At 47.7% G+C, this 17,766-nt stretch overlaps 1 protein-coding gene across 2 annotated transcripts in view; it reads right to left on the minus strand.

Annotated features, from left to right (window-relative positions):
- Positions 1 to 1,968: 1,968 nt before the first annotated feature.
- LOC138202578 (lysine-specific demethylase RSBN1L-like) overlaps positions 1,969 to 17,766 on the minus strand; it is a 31,618-nt gene continuing 15,820 nt past the window's right edge. For both annotated transcript variants that reach the window (XM_069156723.1, XM_069156722.1), the window contains 5 exons: positions 11,174 to 11,311; positions 10,162 to 10,304; positions 5,192 to 5,362; positions 4,903 to 5,011; positions 1,969 to 3,888 (listed from right to left, as the gene is read on the minus strand). In XM_069156723.1, the coding sequence (XP_069012824.1) occupies positions 2,062 to 3,888; positions 4,903 to 5,011; positions 5,192 to 5,362; positions 10,162 to 10,304; positions 11,174 to 11,311 (2,388 nt within the window). In that variant the 3' untranslated portion in view covers positions 1,969 to 2,061. The remainder of the gene's footprint in view (positions 3,889 to 4,902; positions 5,012 to 5,191; positions 5,363 to 10,161; positions 10,305 to 11,173; positions 11,312 to 17,766) is intronic.

A 17,766-nucleotide genomic window follows, 5' to 3' on the forward strand; every position in this document is an offset into this window, starting at 1 on the left:
CTCCGGACCATTTCATAGTTCACAGTTAAGGACAGGCACTGGGGAAATGTTGTGGGCTACATTAGCAAAGTGGGCTCCACTCCAATATTGACAGTAAACTCAAGACACTAATGAACAAACGTTGCTCTCGACAACAAAGTTCCAACTGTGGGACATGCACTGAGACACAAGAGCCTGACTCGACATATACTCCTTCATAGTTGATGCTAAAACGGACTCTCAATAATTTATTGTACTTTCAAAAAAAAAAAAAAAAAAAAGAAAACCGCAGGAGGTCAACGTCCGTCCCTGGTCGATAAATAAAACATTTTTATAGACAGGATGCTCCACACTGCAGAGACACTGGACTTCAGGTAAACGGATAAATAGTGCTTTGGGAATGAGCTCTCAGCAGTGTACCATCTGTTTTTCAGAGCAGCCCGAGAGCGCGTCGATACGGAGTAAAAGCGTATCGAAGAACTACTGAGGCCCGAACGCGTTAAAAGTCTTGGAAGAACCTGAAATCGCCTCTGTAATAATCTGACATGATCTCAGACCTAAAGTTTCTTCAATAATATCAATTGTATTTATACAGTAGTTAATATATTCATCACAAAGTGCTGGAAAGAGTCACATTTGAGAAGTCTTGACCTGCTGCATCGGCATGATATTGCTCTTTGAATTATTATTATTCCTCTCCAGATGCGGTGAGATCTGACTCATGGTGAGCTGTTAGTGTAGCTGCATATTTATTCATATTATTCTGCAGACCGGTTGAGATTTCGGGAGTAAAACCAATGAATCAGGCATCATAACGTCCTACGCGTGTTTTCCTGAGGCCCGTCTGCGCACCGGTCCGGCCCGGGTCCGGTTCTTCCTTGGCTGACCAGCGAGAGCTTGGTTTCCAAAATTAGTGAAGCCTGGTCCACATTCAAAAGACACTTTATAAAAAAAAATAAAAAAAAACCAACAAAAAAACAGCGTAACTACAGTAAGAGCTCTGCCACTGGTGCTCACGGCAACAGGCACAAGACAACTTCAGTAATTTAAATCGTGACTCTTTTAATGGCCCGATTGAACGCAGTGCTACCGTCTGTCTGCTGCAGCTTAACGCACTGACGTGTAATTGACGTGGGGAGTTTCCAGTTTGTTCAACGGCGCTGAAACAACCGCAATAACATTCTTGTTCAGCGATAGGAGACTGAATCCAATTAGAAAAATCACCTCCTCGTTAATGTTCGGTACGAACCGCTCTGTAATTTGAATGGAAACACTGATACTCACCATGTCGACGATGAGGAAATGCTGTTTTATATTCAGCGGGTTATTGCGGAGCATTATTGCTCAAAATACAATATTAGGGGAAAGTACTGCAACGAACCGTATTGATTAGGGTGTATCGATACAATACAGCAGAGGAAACGTAGTAATATTACATCAATACACCGCTGTACTGTATAATATCACTGTGTGATCCATAATTATTTTAGAAACAGTCTTGGGCACGAAGAACATACTAGAAAAAAAGCCACAAAAATGGAAGAATTAGCTGCAAGTTTCATAAAAAAAAAAGCCCCCTCCCCCTCCCTCGCTTTTTTTCCCCTCTTTATATAAATAGCTGACACAAATCTGCAGAAACTTTCCTATTTTCTTCCGACATCCAACTGGCTCACAAGATAATCTGATGCTCACTTCAAAAAACTAAAACCAGACAGCAGTTTGGCAGACGGGGGAGCCCGAGTAATCTCTTCTTCAGAGTTAACCCGGTTCACCCTTCAGTGACTCGGGTCCTAAAACGACATAAATATTTTTGAACTTGTGCACAGCCGAAGCCGTCGGTACAATCTAAGCCAGTTCAGTCCAGAAGTCTGGGATATATTAAGTCCAACTCTGCTAATAAAAACAACAATACTGTGTCCACACCGACACCGCTGTCCTCCTCGATATCTCCTTTTTTTTTTACATTGTTTTACAACGACACAACCAAAATATAACCTTGCACATGTACAGTCATTTAAAAACAGCATCGTTATGTACAAAAAAAAACAAAAAAACAAAACAACCCCAAAACAAAATAACAACCTATAAAATCTGCCTCCGCTCCTCTTCATGCTTCGGGGGAGGAGAGAGGACAGAGGGTGAAGGTTGAGGGGGAGGGGGAAGAGGAGGGAGAGGGGGAGGCGGCGAGGAGGAGGAAGGAGGGGGAGGGGGGCGAGGGAAAGACTGCGTCGGAGGGAGCTGGAGCTGCACCGGCGCGGAGGTCGGGTACTGCGGCGGGAGGGGGTACGAGGCGGGCGGCTGCGAGAGGAAAGACTGAGGGGGGAGGAAGGGGGGAGGGCTGAAGCCGGGGTGCTGCGGGGGGAAGAAGGCTTTGGCGAACTGGTGCGGGTGAGAGAGGTGGGGGCGGGGAGCGGCTGGGAGCCGGCGAGGGGGGCGCTGCTGGGCTGAGACGGGGAGGCGATGAGGGGGGGCTGGAAGTACGGGGGAGACTGCGTGGGGAGGACCGGCGGGTGCAGGTGCAGCTGGCTCAGGTGAACCGAGTGCGGCGCTGCTTTCTGACCGAGGAACGGGTTTAAACTCGGAGGCTGCGACAGCGGGGGGTTGGCGAGGGGATTCGGGGGGAGGACGGGTGGTCTGTGAGGGAGGTGGGGGTGAGGGAGGAGAGGCGGGAAGGAGGGAGGAGGCATCTGAGGGAGGCGAGGAGGGGGGCGATGCTGCGGGGAGTATTGCTGCATGTACAGTCCTTGCCTCGCGGCGTCCGGCGGCGGCGGATGCATCTGCAGGTCCACGGACATCCTGGAGTCCGAACTGCGAGTCCACGTCTCCGCGAGTGTTTGCGTCTGTGTCCGCGTGTCGGCCGCCGCGCGCGTCCACGCGTCGCCCGGGGAGACGCGCGCCGGCACGTCCGCGGCAGGCGGTCCGACCTCCGTCTGAGTCCGCGTGTCCGAGAGGACGTCGGGCTTCGGGTGGAGCGAGTCTTTGTTCTTGGGCGGATGGGACCGGGAGGGGGGAGGCGGGAGGCGGGAGGCGGGCGGGGCGAGGGTCCGCTGCGGGCTTGGGGCGAGTCGGGGAGGAGGACGGCGCAGCGGAGGAAGACGAGGTAGAAGACGGACGCGGAGTAACGGGCGAAGACGTCGGCGGCTTAGAAAACGGAGGAGAAAGCGACGACCTGGAAGCTGAATGAGGGGCTGAGGAAGTTGAACCGAAGGGCGTCGTCCTGCCGTCCGAGTGGTGACGGTGGCGGCGGTGGTGATGATGATGAGGTTTTGTCGATGCTTTGGGTTTAGTGTCCTGATGAAGAGGAAGAGAGGCGGGCGGGGACAGAGTGAGAGATGAAGGTTTGCTCTTCGAGGGACGAGCAGCTGGAGGTTCTGCCTTCACCTTTGCAGGTGGAGGATGCTGCTGTTTGGCTCTTCTTTCTTCTTTCGCCCCCTCCGTCGCCTCCTCTTTATCTCGGCCGCTGCCCGAGTCCCCCGACGGAGCCGGCCGAGGCGACGGAGGTGGACGCTGAGGTTGTTTCTCCTTTTTGTGAGTCGGCAACGTCCTGTTTTCTGCCACGTCCACCTCCTCTTCCTCCTCCTTCATCCGCTTCTCATCCTTCTTGTCTCTCCTCCTCTCCTCCAGAATCACCGTCTCTTTCAAGTCAACCAGCTCCTCTTCCTCCTCCTCCTCTTCTTCTTCTTCTTCTTCTTCTTCTTTCACCTCCTCTGCCTCCTCTTCCTCTCCGCGGTGGTACTGCTGTAGGCGGACGTGCCACGCCAGGCTGCAGACGGCCGACACGGTCTTGAACTGGTGGACCACGTTGCGGGGGATGAAGTAGATGTCGTCGTGGCAGAGGCGGATGCGAGCGTAGCGGATGCCCTCGCGCCGCAGCTGGTTGAGTTTGGCGTCGTCCACCCACTGGACACACTACGGAGACAAGAGGACAGGCTTCAGATGGAGGGAATGAAGAGGTGCAGTCCAACGCGTCTTCTGACAGGGACGTCTATAATAAAAACTGATTGACTGCTGTAGCGTCACCACGAGAAGGATTTAAAGGTTTCATTAAGAAAGTGTGTGTGTGTATATATATATATATATATATATATATATATATATATATATATATATATATATATATATATATATATATATATATATATATATATATATATACACACACACACCCTGAATCCTTCCCTAAAAGCTCTGATGTCACTTGACATTTTGACTTTGTAAGACAGAAGTCTGAAGTTCCCTCTGATCATCTCCTGCAGGGCGGTTTGCGCTTTTTACCGTCTGCACAAGAAGAGCCGAGTCTCTGTGTAAATAAAGAAGTGCGACCCATCTTATACTGGAAGCATTAAAGGTGAGAGAGAGCCGAGTGTGAGCTGCTTCCCTTGATTTGTGAAGAGACGGGAACATACAACAATCTCTGCAGTCAAATATCCTGCATTCAAAAGCCGCCTTCGGTTTTCTGAGAAACTGAAACAAACTCGTCTACAGGCTTTCAAAATGGAAAACAGCAATCTGGACATCGGCACTGTATCGACTCTGATGTTTACAGTCTTATTGATTCTTAATAGTCTTTGTATCCAGGATTCCCTGGAAAGCACCAGTGATACTGGTGACAATGAATAAACAAAACAAAGAATAATTGAGTTTGTGTACAACTTGTTGGATCGTAAATTCAAAACAACAAACAATTGTCCTGTCTTTGCTCCAGACAAGTCCTCGAACTTGCGGACATTGAATCGTGTCCACCAGGTGGCAGCATCCAACATCAGATTGACGCTAATGTCAGATTAATGTAACACTGAAGGGAAAGTTCTGTATCTAATTTGGGATTATAAAGGCGACTTTACTGGGATTCATATAATGAGTGAGAAGTGTGTACTGCCGTGCCTTCTGTGTGTGTGTGTGTGTGTGTGTGTAATGTAACACCTGAGACAGTGGGGGTTCGTATAGGTCCAACTGCAGCCTCTGAACTACATGCGAGAAATCACCGGCGTGGAAACACACAACATCTTTGGTTACACGAGAAGGCTGTGAGCTGAAAACAAAGGAGGGAGGGGAGGTGGAAAGAGAGAGAGAGAGGGATTATATAATATCTGTCAGTGTGTAAGCTGTGTAAACACTGAGCGTGTGTGTGTGTGTGTGTGTGTGTGTCCCTCCTAGACAAACAGCCAAACGGTCTGACAGCCACAGGTGTGCGTGTCCGCCCGCCGCCCACCTTTCAGCGGCGCACACGGCCTTCAGCACTCCGACGGCCGCCGTGGTCTGACGCTCGAAACCCTGTCCGATGTGGTCGGCGTGGGCCCGGGTCCGGTCCTCAAACAGCATCTCCCTGGGCTCGCTGGTTCTGGGCAGCGACTGCAGCAGGTTCTTCACCTCATTGGTGGAGCTGAGAGACGACGGCGGAGTGTGAAAAGTGGAAAAAACACACGGGCGCCCACACGGCTCTCATTTGGCCGCCGTTCTAAATAAAGACGAGGAGGACGGTAGGCGAGTGGGACGCTCGCTCTCCCAGTCTCTTTGTTTCCCGTCTGCTAAATCAGAACACGAGACAGACTTTTGCCGCCGCCGCTGTTGTTTTTTTTTGTTGTTTTTTTATCTCTGTCGACTTTCCTGTTGATGAAATCCTCTGTGACATCAGAAGCAGACAGGATGTCAAGAGGGGTTTTTGATGCGGAGGAGAAAACGTGCATCAGCGCGGATGTTCTGAAACATCTGCGTATTTTATTTAACCACAATGAAGCAACCAAAAATGAACATGACTATTGATTTATCCCCTGATTCTTATCTCGATTTCAAGTGAATCAATTCGCGCAATATTTGCTAATTATTGTTTGCAGATTGATTAATCGATTAATTGACTAACTATAAAACCAAATTCATTATCTGCATGTCAAAATCATGTCTGGACTTTTTCTCGCTTCAGAGTAATACCTGACCGGAGTTGTTGCAAATAATTGATATTTTCATGATCGCTGCTGGGCCTTTCTCCCACAGTCAAATATGAGAATGACAAATTTGAAACCAGGAACGTCGTCTTGTGTGTTTGGTGGCCAAAAAAAAAGAAGAAAGGAAAAAGGTTGCATTTTATAGCAAACCAGCAGCGACGCCAGAGTATTTACACATATTATAAAAACACTTGGCTTCGTGCATACAGACTGAATAGCTGGGGAAAAAAAGAAAAATACATAAAAATGAGCTGCGCTGCCAAACAATAGAAGCACTGCAGTCAGTTCACCACTGGATCAGTGACTCACGCTGGAGCTGCAGTCAGATTCAAACGACAGTATAAACACAAACGCACAGAGTCGGAGAGAGATTCCTTCGAGAGCGTAACGCAGACGCGCACGTGCCCGCGCACACACACAGAGAGAGAGAATAGCAGCGAGGATACCCGCGCTCAAAGCTGAATTGTGCGTTCATTCATTCAGCGATAAGAGGAGAGAGGCATGAGCTGGTGGAAGAGGAAGAAAGAAACAGAGGGAAATAGTACAGACTGTGGAGAGGGAGATGAAAACACACACACACACACACACACACACACACACACACACAGACAGACAGACACACACACAGACAGACACACACACACAGACAGACAGACAGACAGACAGAGAGCTCAGTGTTTCTGAGCTGACTGCAGGCTGACAGTAATAAATGTAAAACCAGAAAAGCTGGTAAGTGAAACAGTGAAAGCGGAGAGTGTAAAGGGAGGAGTGCTAAACGTGCACACCGAGGGAGATATTTCAAGTCGACCATCGACTACGACGCTTTAAACATCCGCCGTATGCGAGGTCCCGGTTGTTCTGGCGCCATGTATGTGTCAGCATGTACAGCGAGTCTATGCACCAAATTGTCAGGAGAGCTTCTGGTGCATTCATGGCCAGATAAAATGGGAAGGGAGGAGAAGGGAGGAGAAGATGAGGGGCGAAGGGGGGGATGATGGAGGAGGACCAGAGGATAAAGAGGCAGAGAGGAGGGGCGTCGAGGGATAAAGGCAGTAAAAGGGGAGCCGGAGGGAAACACCTTTCCTGAGGACAGATCCTGCTCATGTGCATCTTTAAAGCTACAACACACTCAACTAAAGCACAGATACACGGGCCTCCCACAAAATGTGTCCAATGACATTCACGGACAATTTTGCTTTACGCGTTTGGAGCATCTGTGAATTACCACGGTGATTGTGACACTACGCTCTGATAATAGTACTTCACAGGAAAATCTCAACAGAGCACAACAGACGACGAGGAGACCCCCCGTTAGAAAACACCGCCACCGTCCGTACCCGTCCAAAGCGTCCTCATTAGCTTCTCTGTGGGACATACTGCTCACCGCCCTGCACACGAACATCCATTCAAGTTTGCCCCCGACAGCGCTGCAAATATTCACAATAACAAAGCTCGAATCACTTTCTGTATTTCAGAATTATTCCAGCTCCCCGTAACCTCAGTGTTTTGCCACACACAGACTTTACTCGTCACCCAGATGTAATGATGGCAAATGAAACACATAAAGTTACCGAACCATTTCGCAATATCTTTTTATTTTTTTAAATTTTTTAACCTGTCCAACGCGGTTAATTAACGAGTGGACAGTCTCCCTTCACCTGTGTCGGTGCAGCAGAGGTCGAGCTACGCCCTTCATCAAACACCGAGATCAGAGGACAGGGAAAAACCAGCGCGAGCATCAAATGCCTGCAAAACGCAGCAGATATTCTCACACTGAACTGAAAAAGAAACAGGCGCTCATAAATTAGCTCAATAACATAAACGCGATATTGTTTTCGCTGCAAGGCCGGAGGGGGAGATCCCAGTTACACCGACGGTCAGCCCAATGCAGAAACTTTCCTTTTCAAATGACAGCTGCAAATGTTATAACGGTACGCTCCGTTTCAAACTTGGCTGTACGTGAGCCGTGTGTGTAACTGGACAGAGTTACACTAACTGCTACAGAATGGTCACAAGCTGTGCAACAACACAAGTAAAAACGCACTGAAAAAACACTGAAGCCCCAAAAAAATGTGTCGAGCGGAGCGGAGCCGGACGTCAGCACCCGGCTCTCCCCGTCAGCTCACCTCGGCAGTCATTCGCGGTACAATATACGTCTGCAGAGGAGCGTCGCGTTCTTCACGGAGCCTCTTTCCTGCCGTGGACCGGTGCCGGCCGCGGCCCGCTGACGTTACTATGCAATTATTGTAAATCCCTGGAAGCGCGGCGCTCCACGTTGGTTTTTTATTTTCATCGTCTGACCACTATAATCATGCTGAATTCTCAGACTGAGAGGCTCAGCGCTGTCAGAAAATGCACAACAGCTTGACCTTTCCCCCGAAACCACCGATGGGAAAAAAAAAATAAAAAAAATAAAGGAAGAAGTGATGCTGTGAAGAGATGTCGAAGCAGCCTTCCTTCCCTTCAAAACAGTTGTTGCTGTCAAGCTGCAAACTCAAACAAGATCACGTCCTCTTCTCTTTCAATGTAGCTCTTGCCAACACGCCGTTGTTGTTGTTTTATTATGTCTTTCTTTTTATACGGACGGAGAGACGTAAACAGCAGCACTCGCACTGCTGTGACATTTTTCATATTTGTGCTTTCTTCGACACACACGCTGCCGAAAAAACAACAGCGTTGCAACGCGACAATAAATCAACTTAAAGCGGGAAGGAGAGGTCGGGAGGACGGAGGAGACACAGACGGGGCAGATATTAAGAGGTAGCGGGAGGACGAGGACAGAGACGAGACAAAAGAGGCAGAGCGGAGGAAATAAAAGAAAGAACAGTCTGGAGGAGAAAGGAGGTGAAAGACAAGAGGGCAGGGACGTAGGAGACAAAAGGAGGAAATTATAAGAAAAGTACAGCTCGGCACGTAGATATCATTAATAATCATCGAGTGATGGGACGAGAGCAGAAAAGAAAAGGCAGTAACACCCGAAACATCCTTTTGTCTCTCCGTCCATCTGCATCTCTGAGAACAGAGTCGCTCGGCCTCAGCTGTTACACAAGTGTTTCTGACAGCCAGACGCACACGCACACGCACACGCACACACACACACACACACACACACACACACACACACACTTCCTTCACAAGCGCTGCCTAGAAACCCTCCACCGACCAGAGCAACACATGGACATGTATGCAACATGCTGAGGTGCAGACATGTTTCCTTTCTCACTTCCTCTTTTCCACCATCAAAAAGAAAAAGATCTGGCACAGTAAAGTTCCCGCGAGGGACTGAAAGAAAATTAAACGACAGCTACAAATAAACTTATTTTATAAACTTATCTGTCAATTATTTCATTGAAGTTGTTTTTCTAAAATATTAGAAAAAAAAAAGTATGAAAAAGGACCATCTCAACTTTATGAAGACCGAGGCGAGGTGTTCAAACGTTTTTGTTTTTTATCTAACGACAGTCAAAAAAACAGATATTAAATTTATGGTGACATAAAAACAAAACAGAAATTAGGAAATTATTTATATTTTTGCCTGTAAAAATTGCATTAATCGATAAAGAATAAATACATCGATATACTAAATCTCTTCAGCTCAAAAAAAAAATAAATCAACTACCATTAAAAACCATCACAAGCGCTGTGACTACGAATCACCAGAGACAAATCAGTGAAGCAAGCGAGGAATGTGTGTGGTGTGCATTGTCCCGTGTTTGTTTGAATGGCTGCCGTGTGAAGTAGCGTCTGATGTAACGATGATCTCATCTGAGCTGGTGAGCCGCATACCGTTCGCAACACCCCCCTCCCACACACACACACACACACACACACACACACACACACACACACACACACAGTCACCCTCATGGTCTCGCTCACCGAGATCGTGTGTTTGTGTGTCCGAGCCTGCGTGTGAACAACAGTGACGCTGTGACACAAACAGTGAGCGGGTAATTGCCTCGTCCGCCGCTGCTCGGCTACAACAAAGCTTCATGCTGCTAACGCGGCTGCCGCTTCAAATTGGCGAGTGTGTGTGTCCATCTTTTATTTTTTTTTACTTTGATAATCGGTCCTCACAGGCAGCGTGGCAAGCTGGCAAAAACAGGTACACGCCCACACACACACGCACACACAGCACTTGTAATCAGTACAAACAACATTCAGAGAGGCTAAAATCTGTCTCATTTGTGAGTGTATTTATGTGTCGTGAACTCTCGTGCACCAATTGCAGCCGACTCACCGTTTTCTTTTGAAAGGAGACTTTGGTATATCAGCTACAGGTATCATCTGCTCCCCTGGCCTGACCCACATTATGGGGCCGTCGTCGCTCTCCGTGGGACTCATCAGCCTGAGACTGGAGAACGTTCCCCACGGAAGAGTCCTCTGCGGGCGGACAGCCACGGAGAGAGACAGGGAGGAGGGGAAAGAGAGAGGACGAGGACATGAGGGACCAGAATCAAAGCAACGTGTTGGTACATCCCTCCCTCTCTCAGGTGTTAACCAGCTCATCGAGCGTTTTATTTACTCCGGAGACGCCCAAAAACAAAACGTTATGTGCAGAAACTGCTCCCCGGGCAAAACGTGTCGCTGGCACCCGGGATGCCTCAGAGGCAGTCGAATCGGAGCCAACGCCGCTGATAGATCGGAAGTGCCAGAGGATGTGTGGCTTTTGATATTCAGCGTACGACGCCACTCCTCCACACTGCATGCAGGAGATTTGAAGTGTCAACACAGAATAGCAAACAGAAGACAAGCTTGTCACTCCTGCGTTTCGGGGTAAACACTGTATTTCGGTGGTCTGTTCCTGCAGAGACATTTCAGAAAAGAGAAGCAACTCCCCGAACAGAAACTAGGAGCTGCATCAAATCACTTGACACGCCACTTAACGCCTCTTGTCTGCCAGCCACCGCTGAGATTATTAGGTGTGTTGTTGATGTTTGTGTCTGGCAGGATTCTCCATCTGTTCAGTTTATGTTATTTCCAAATGATCAGTGGTGTAAACGTGTCCTAATATTTGGCCTGGTTCTAGTGAATGGATGCATTACCAAGCACCTACAATAAACATACTGCTTATACTGAGGTATAAGCAATTCAAATTGTAACTGGAGCAACAAAAGTCTACTTTAGATTTCAGAGCGAAGGTGTCGGCTAACTAATCCTCCAACGATGTTACTTTATAACAATCGGAGCTTTCTTCAGATTTCTGGAAACAAACAGCAGCACATGATGAAATTCAGCCCGTCCACACTCACCTTCAGGAAAGGTGACTCCTCTAGCATGTTGAGGAATTCTGGGAAATAATCCCCGACCTCCTCGTCCACGGCTCCCACCAGGCTGATCTGTCTCATTGCACCGGCTCTGTATGTACCATGACTGTACGTCTTCTTCACCTGCGCAAACCACAAGAAATACACAATATCAAGACAGTGTTACTTACAGCATACGAGGTTGATCACTACGTTCAATCAGACAGCATTAATAAAAATGTAAAAAAAAATGCATATTTTTTTGCATTGGGTGAAAAAGGAGGCAGATAAAAAAAAAAAGTGCACCTGAATGAAAACATAGGAGCTAAATTGTCATATAAAATTCAGCTGAGAGCGTACAAACACCAATAATTCTAAATCTTTACTATATTAGGAAACATCCAAAATAAGCGCAGTGCAGCTCAGATACATGATAAATGTAAAGAAACTAATATTCTCCCTAACAAGGACCACAAGAGAAAACAAAGCATCGCTTTATTTTGAAAATATACAATAATATTAAAAAATGTTTTACAAAAAAATCTACATGGAAGGTGGAAATCATTACTGGGTTTTAAAATAGACAGTGTGTGTGTGTGTGTGTGTGTGTGTGTGTGTGTGTGTGTGTGTGTGTGTGTGTGTGTGTTGGCGGTTTCATTTGATGTCTCTGCTCCACCGGTGTGACTCAACAGACTGTTTGCTGCTTTTCACTTGGCCGACGGAGCATCGTGAGCATCGTGTGTGTGTGTGTATGTGTGTGTGTGTGTGTGTGTGTGTGTGTGTGTGTGTGTGTGTGTGTGTGTAACCCGTCTCACACACCCCTGGCCCTCAACAGTGTCTTTGTGTGTGCATGTGTGTGCGTGCAGTACGTGCAGCATGTGGCCTGCATGCTGTACTCTTGGCTGATCAAGGGCGTGTGTGTGTGTGTGTGTGTGTGTGTGTGTGTGTGTGTGTGTGTGTGTGTGTGTGCATTGGCCAAATCCTTGGCTGCTGCCTCTAGTGAGTCACCACTTGACAACGAGGCAGAGATAAAGGGAGCGAGAGAAGGGAAGAGAGAGAGCAGAGGGCGTAGAGCGAGGATACATAGGAGAGAGAGAGAGAATGAGGGGAGGAGAGACAGATGGAGGGAAGTGGTGAGAAGAGGAAGGAGGGAAAGTTTAGGGATACTAGCTGTGAGAGAGATGTAACAAATGCAGGGGAGACAGATGAGGACAGGATGAGGAGGAGGGGGGGGGATGGAGGGCAGGATGGAAATAAGGAGCAAAGAAGGGTAAGCAGGTAAAATGAAGACGGCGCGGTTGCTGTTTTTTAAAGCACCTGAAATCGGGATGAAGGAGAGACGGCTGAGTAAAAAGGTAGAGATGCTAAACAGACAAAAAAAAAAAAAAAAAAAAAAAAGGGAGGCGGTGGGACGGATATGACAAGGCGGGAAGAAGAGCGATGAGGACCGGTTAGAGAAGATGGGAGGAGGGAAGTGAAGGAGGAGTAATGGTGATGGAGACAATAAATCGGAAAACGACTGGAGGGGACGGCGCTTGGCGACTCCCAGGTGCGTCGTGGAGCGAGGTACTCGATCCCCAAACCGCTACTCCGAGGCCAATCCTGACGGGGCGGGAAGGGGGGGGGGGGGGGGGGGGGGCGGCTCGGAGATGCAGAACGTGTTGTTGTTACGCAATGGATGAAGCGACCTGTCGGTGCTGCGGGCGCCTTTCAGTGAACCACTAAACTACCGCGTGTTCACCCTCGGCGTGTTTCATCTGCGCTGAGCGAACTGCACGAGCGGGTCCGTCGCGGCGAGGCACGCCGCCGCTCGCCGTGTGCGTTCCCTGCGGTGTCGCCGCGTCCGCGCGCCGACGCCGGTGGATACCCTCGGAAGACGCCGATGACTAACGGCTGGAGACGCTCGCTCCGCACACATAAACACAACTTTAAATAGTCGCGCTGAGTCACCGACCTAGATACTGAGAAGGGGGACGTGTTTGTTTCCACAGTGTGAGTGTTTGTCTTTCTGCGTGATCGCAAATGTTTGTGCTCATGAGTGTCTACGTGTGCATAATTTAACAGCTGACTCCCCCCCGCCCCCTCCCCCCCTCCCCCCCACCAATGTTGTTTGCAAAGAGAAAGGTCTTCAGTAGGAGCTTTAGGAAACTTTACCTGTGCCTAAACGGATACATGCAAACAGCCAGTGGGTCGCTCACACACACACACACGCACACACACACGCACACACACGCATACGCACACAGCTCGTCTAAATTAAGTAAAGGCAAACAGAAGGAAACAGGAAATGTGACAGACTTCCTCTGAGCGCTGGCTCATGGACGTGCGTGTAAACACACTCGCCACTTGCTGTTTTACTCTATTTTTCTCTCTCCACGTCCTCCTCTGGCTCTTTCCTTCGTCACATTCACGTCCCTGGTGGGAAGTCTATTAGATCAATCCTCTCTGTCCTTCCCGTCTCTGGTTCACCCACTTATTAATTCTCAAACAACTTTCCCCTTTATCTCATCGACTCATCCTTAACCCTCTCCTGCTGCGTTCACGTCCCGCCGTCAGCTCGCCACTCCATCTGACCTCTCCCTGACCTCTCCCTGACCTCTCCGCCGCTGTCTGCGTCACCCCCCGCTTTGCCAGCTTTCCCGGTGTCTCTTTCTCCGAGTCATTATGTCCAGTCTGACTGTGGAGAACTGAATCTCTTATAGTCTATCACTGTGCCTGCGTCACAACAACGCTGCGGGCGGCTGACTGCTGCCTCCGACACAATCGGACACACTTCACTTTCATAGTCTCTCCCTCGGCTCAGCTACACAGAGCGGCATGTGAATGCACAAACACACTTTCACCGGACTGATGTGCCGCTGGCGTCTCGGCTTGTTTTGTAAAAAAAAAAAAAAAAAAAAAAAAAGGCGTTGGAGATGGTTCGGAGGCCACGTGCAGGACTTCCCACCAGGTTAGTGCGCATCGAGGTGCTGGAGCAGCACAACCGCGGCTGGAGGAGGCAAACAAACTACGTAAGCTGTGACTTAAACTAAACAGTGAAACAGACACGCGCAACTGGTCTCACGATGTAAACGTGTTGTGTCGAATGGAGAGCGCCAAGAGGTCAAAAGGGATTTTCCAGAGAACATAGCTTCAGTCTCGCATGACGTTTTCACTGGTTTCTGGAGAGCTTCAGTGCTGTCGTAGCGGCAGGGGTGGCGAGCAGTTATTTGACTAAAACTATGCAAATTTGATGTCATTTTGGACCACAATCATTACAATCTTTATATGAAAAGGCACTGTCTGTCATAAAAATAATAATCACCAAACATGGGTAAAATAAAGCTCATAGTAAAGTGTCTTAAAATGCTCGGGTGCTGCAGCTGTTATAACGGCAGGGAAATCCCTGCAGGCCTGATCAAATCAGCATGGTTGCTGGTATTTTGCATGCACGTGCTTCCTTTTGTTCATTATGGGGCTTAACCTCAACATAATTAACATAATTAACACTATTAATCAAGTGTTTACCCAACTCTGTGGAATTATTTACCACAAATTTAAAATGTAAAATTAAGTTGTACGGTCTTGAAACCTTTCTCACAAAATCTACAGGCAATAATATCCGAATTAAATGCAAGATTTTGTTGAAAAGGTACATTTCTTTGAAGGTTTTAAAGCTCTTTTGTTGCTTTTTGTTTTACGTTCTCAAATTTATCACATAAAGAGAGTAACAGACCCAATCCCGCTTTGCAGCAAACACCCTAAAGAAGAGAACTGTTGGCTCACATTGGTTCTTTTCTTTTGTAATAATCGTCTGATGTTGAACCTACATTATCGCACTCTGTGACCAAACGAGACAGACCAAATTACCTCACTATCCAAGTACATCATGTATTGACTGCTGGACTGTAGTTGCCCTGAGAAAATAGAGTGCTGTAATCTTCCATAATCCTTACCAGCAGTGAAAATGGCTTCAGACAGGTACTGAATACAAAATACAGGCACACAGCCTGAGCTGCAGCAAAGCAACTTTGTTGCCCGCGAAACATCCACAAACATACCGTGTCACACACTCTTCATTATCTGGTACTGCATGTTAGTTATTCGTGATGTGTGTGTGTGTGTGTGTGTGTGTGTGTGTGTGTGTGTGTGTGTGTGTGTGTGTGTGTGTGTGTGTGTGTGTGTGTGTGTGCGTGCGTGTGCGATTGTATCTCATCCTCCAGGAGATGTCACATCAAATTTGAGCAGAAACAACAACAACAACAAAAATCACACGCAACTGCAATTTCCTTTCCTTTTTACCTAGTGTGCGCGCACACACACACACACACACACACACACACACACACACACACACACACACATGTACGAAGCAGCAGTCCAGTCATTTGTGGCTGGAACACGGAGCCAAGCAACAGAGCAGAAACATAAATAATAATAATAAAAGAGAGAGAGTGAGTGACAGACCAACACAGAAGGGAAACACACACACACAGAGAGCTAAAGTGAAAGCAAGGGAGAGGAAAAATGTGGATGATACCCCATTAATCTGTGTATACCTGTGCCTGTGTATGTATCATCAGTATGCATGCCCACATCTGTGTGTGTGTGTGTGTGTGTGTGTGTGTGTGTGCGTGCGCGCGCGCGTGTGTGTGTAGACTGTATGTCTACTTCCCAAGGTCACTGCCGAGAGCGAGGAGGGAGGAAAAAATTAACAAGACCAGTGGACAATGACGTGAGCCCTGCAAGCAACATTACTCTTAAAGGGACACACGTCTGCGGGGAAAGTTTGGACAAAATCGAAATAACGGTTCATTTAGATGTTTCATTTGTTCGTTGTCTGGATTTAATTTATTCGAAATCGGGCCGAGATCGAGGATGTTGTTCGTGGAAGCAAAACCGTCCGAAACAGAAGTGAATACACCGAAGAATTATTCTGAATATTTCATTAAAAAAAAAATTAAAAAAAAAAGAAGAAAATGGCCAGAAGGTGAGCGCTGGAGAGCATAAACTCTTCGACCCCCTGCAGTACCACACACACACACACACACACACACACACACACACACAGTATGGGAGCTGATACTGTCTGCTCTCAAATTGAAAAAGAGCAGGCAGTACCTCAATACAAAGACACTCAAGAGGTTTGAGGCAACAAAACGGCTTTTCATGAGAGAATTGTAGACATCGGACAACTCTAAATGAAGAGGTCACGCTGTGCTCAGAGGAGACAATCCAGGCCAGCACCTCCAGTAACACACGCACGCACGCACACGCGCACACACACACACACACACCTCGTTTTCCCAGTTGTCCTCAAACGGTTGTGTAGTATATTGAGGAGTGAGTGAGAGGGTTCAGTTTGCAGCTGCTCCTGTACTTGTGCTTTTAAAAAGGAAAGAATAAAACACCTCTTTGTGTTGGTTTCGACTATCTAACCTGACTCGCTGTGAAGCTGCCACCTGCCTGACAGCAGTCATATCTCTCAGTCTGGAGCTCCACATCTGTTTTTCTCACCCTCTTGCTTCCTTTTGTTGGCATCTTCTTTTCACTCTTGAATAACTATGTCCTCAAGCTTTCTATTTCTTTTCTTGCTCGCACTAAAACTTTGCCGTCTTAACATGAAGCAGCACCGAAGGGAGAGCAACACCCGACGACATACCCAAAATGTCGTTGATAATGTTGTCATTTAGTCGAAGGAATCGGTAGAAATGCCAAAAGCTGTTTAATGCTGAACAGATGGAGGCAGATGCTCCGACCAGATGGTTAAAGCAACAACACTACAACTTGTTCTGCCACACAGCAGTAATCTAGTCTTTTACACCTCGCAATGGGAATTCAAGGATACTGGTACCAACTATTGCAATTTCTAGCATCCCGACATCCCTGCCTACCATCACAACGGTAAACGTTTCCTTCGATTTGTCCTGCCATCAGCCTTCCCTCTTCATTAATCTGAATTCTTAAGAGGATAAAAAAAAAAGTGCTGGTTACAAGACTTACCCATCAACAGACTCATAACCGGGGAGCTCTGCAGAAGACGGTGTGTCCCCACAGAGCTCCGGTCTCGGCGTCCCGGTGTCAGTCTGGGATTACATCAGGAGACCGGAGACTCTGAGACGGCTTAAATCCACAGAACAACTGTGACAAGTTCCCCGGCATGTTTGAAAACATCCCACCTAGAAAAACTGTGTGCAAATGTACCAAAGAGAACCGAGGCTGTTTGAAAAGGCCAACGGTGGTTGCACCAAATACTGATTGGGTTTCTATTTACTGCTATTTCAGTACCGCAATAAGTAAACTGATGAATAAAAACCCCTCATGGCATTATTTTGACTTGCAACCTAACCTTCATTTAGGTGAGTACAACTTAGCGCACTATTGTACATCCACTAATATTCATTATAGTAACTTTGCTCACGTGCACAAAATATTGAAACCGTCCTTGTTTTCACAAACCAGCACACGTTTGTTTGACACGAAACTTTGTGGCGAGACATTTGTTTACTCTAAAGTCACACGCTCACGGGTGCACCATTACATAACCGAGTCTGTAAAAAGCACCCGGCGGACGCAGCTGTAGCATCTCCGGCCAAACTTCATTTACTAGCTGGCAGCCG

Source organism: Embiotoca jacksoni, unplaced genomic scaffold (assembly GCF_022577435.1).
Source record: "Embiotoca jacksoni isolate LCO1_2020_lvr unplaced genomic scaffold, fEmbJac1.0.p SCAF_21, whole genome shotgun sequence".
NCBI classification, from domain to species: domain Eukaryota; kingdom Metazoa; phylum Chordata; class Actinopteri; family Embiotocidae; genus Embiotoca; species Embiotoca jacksoni.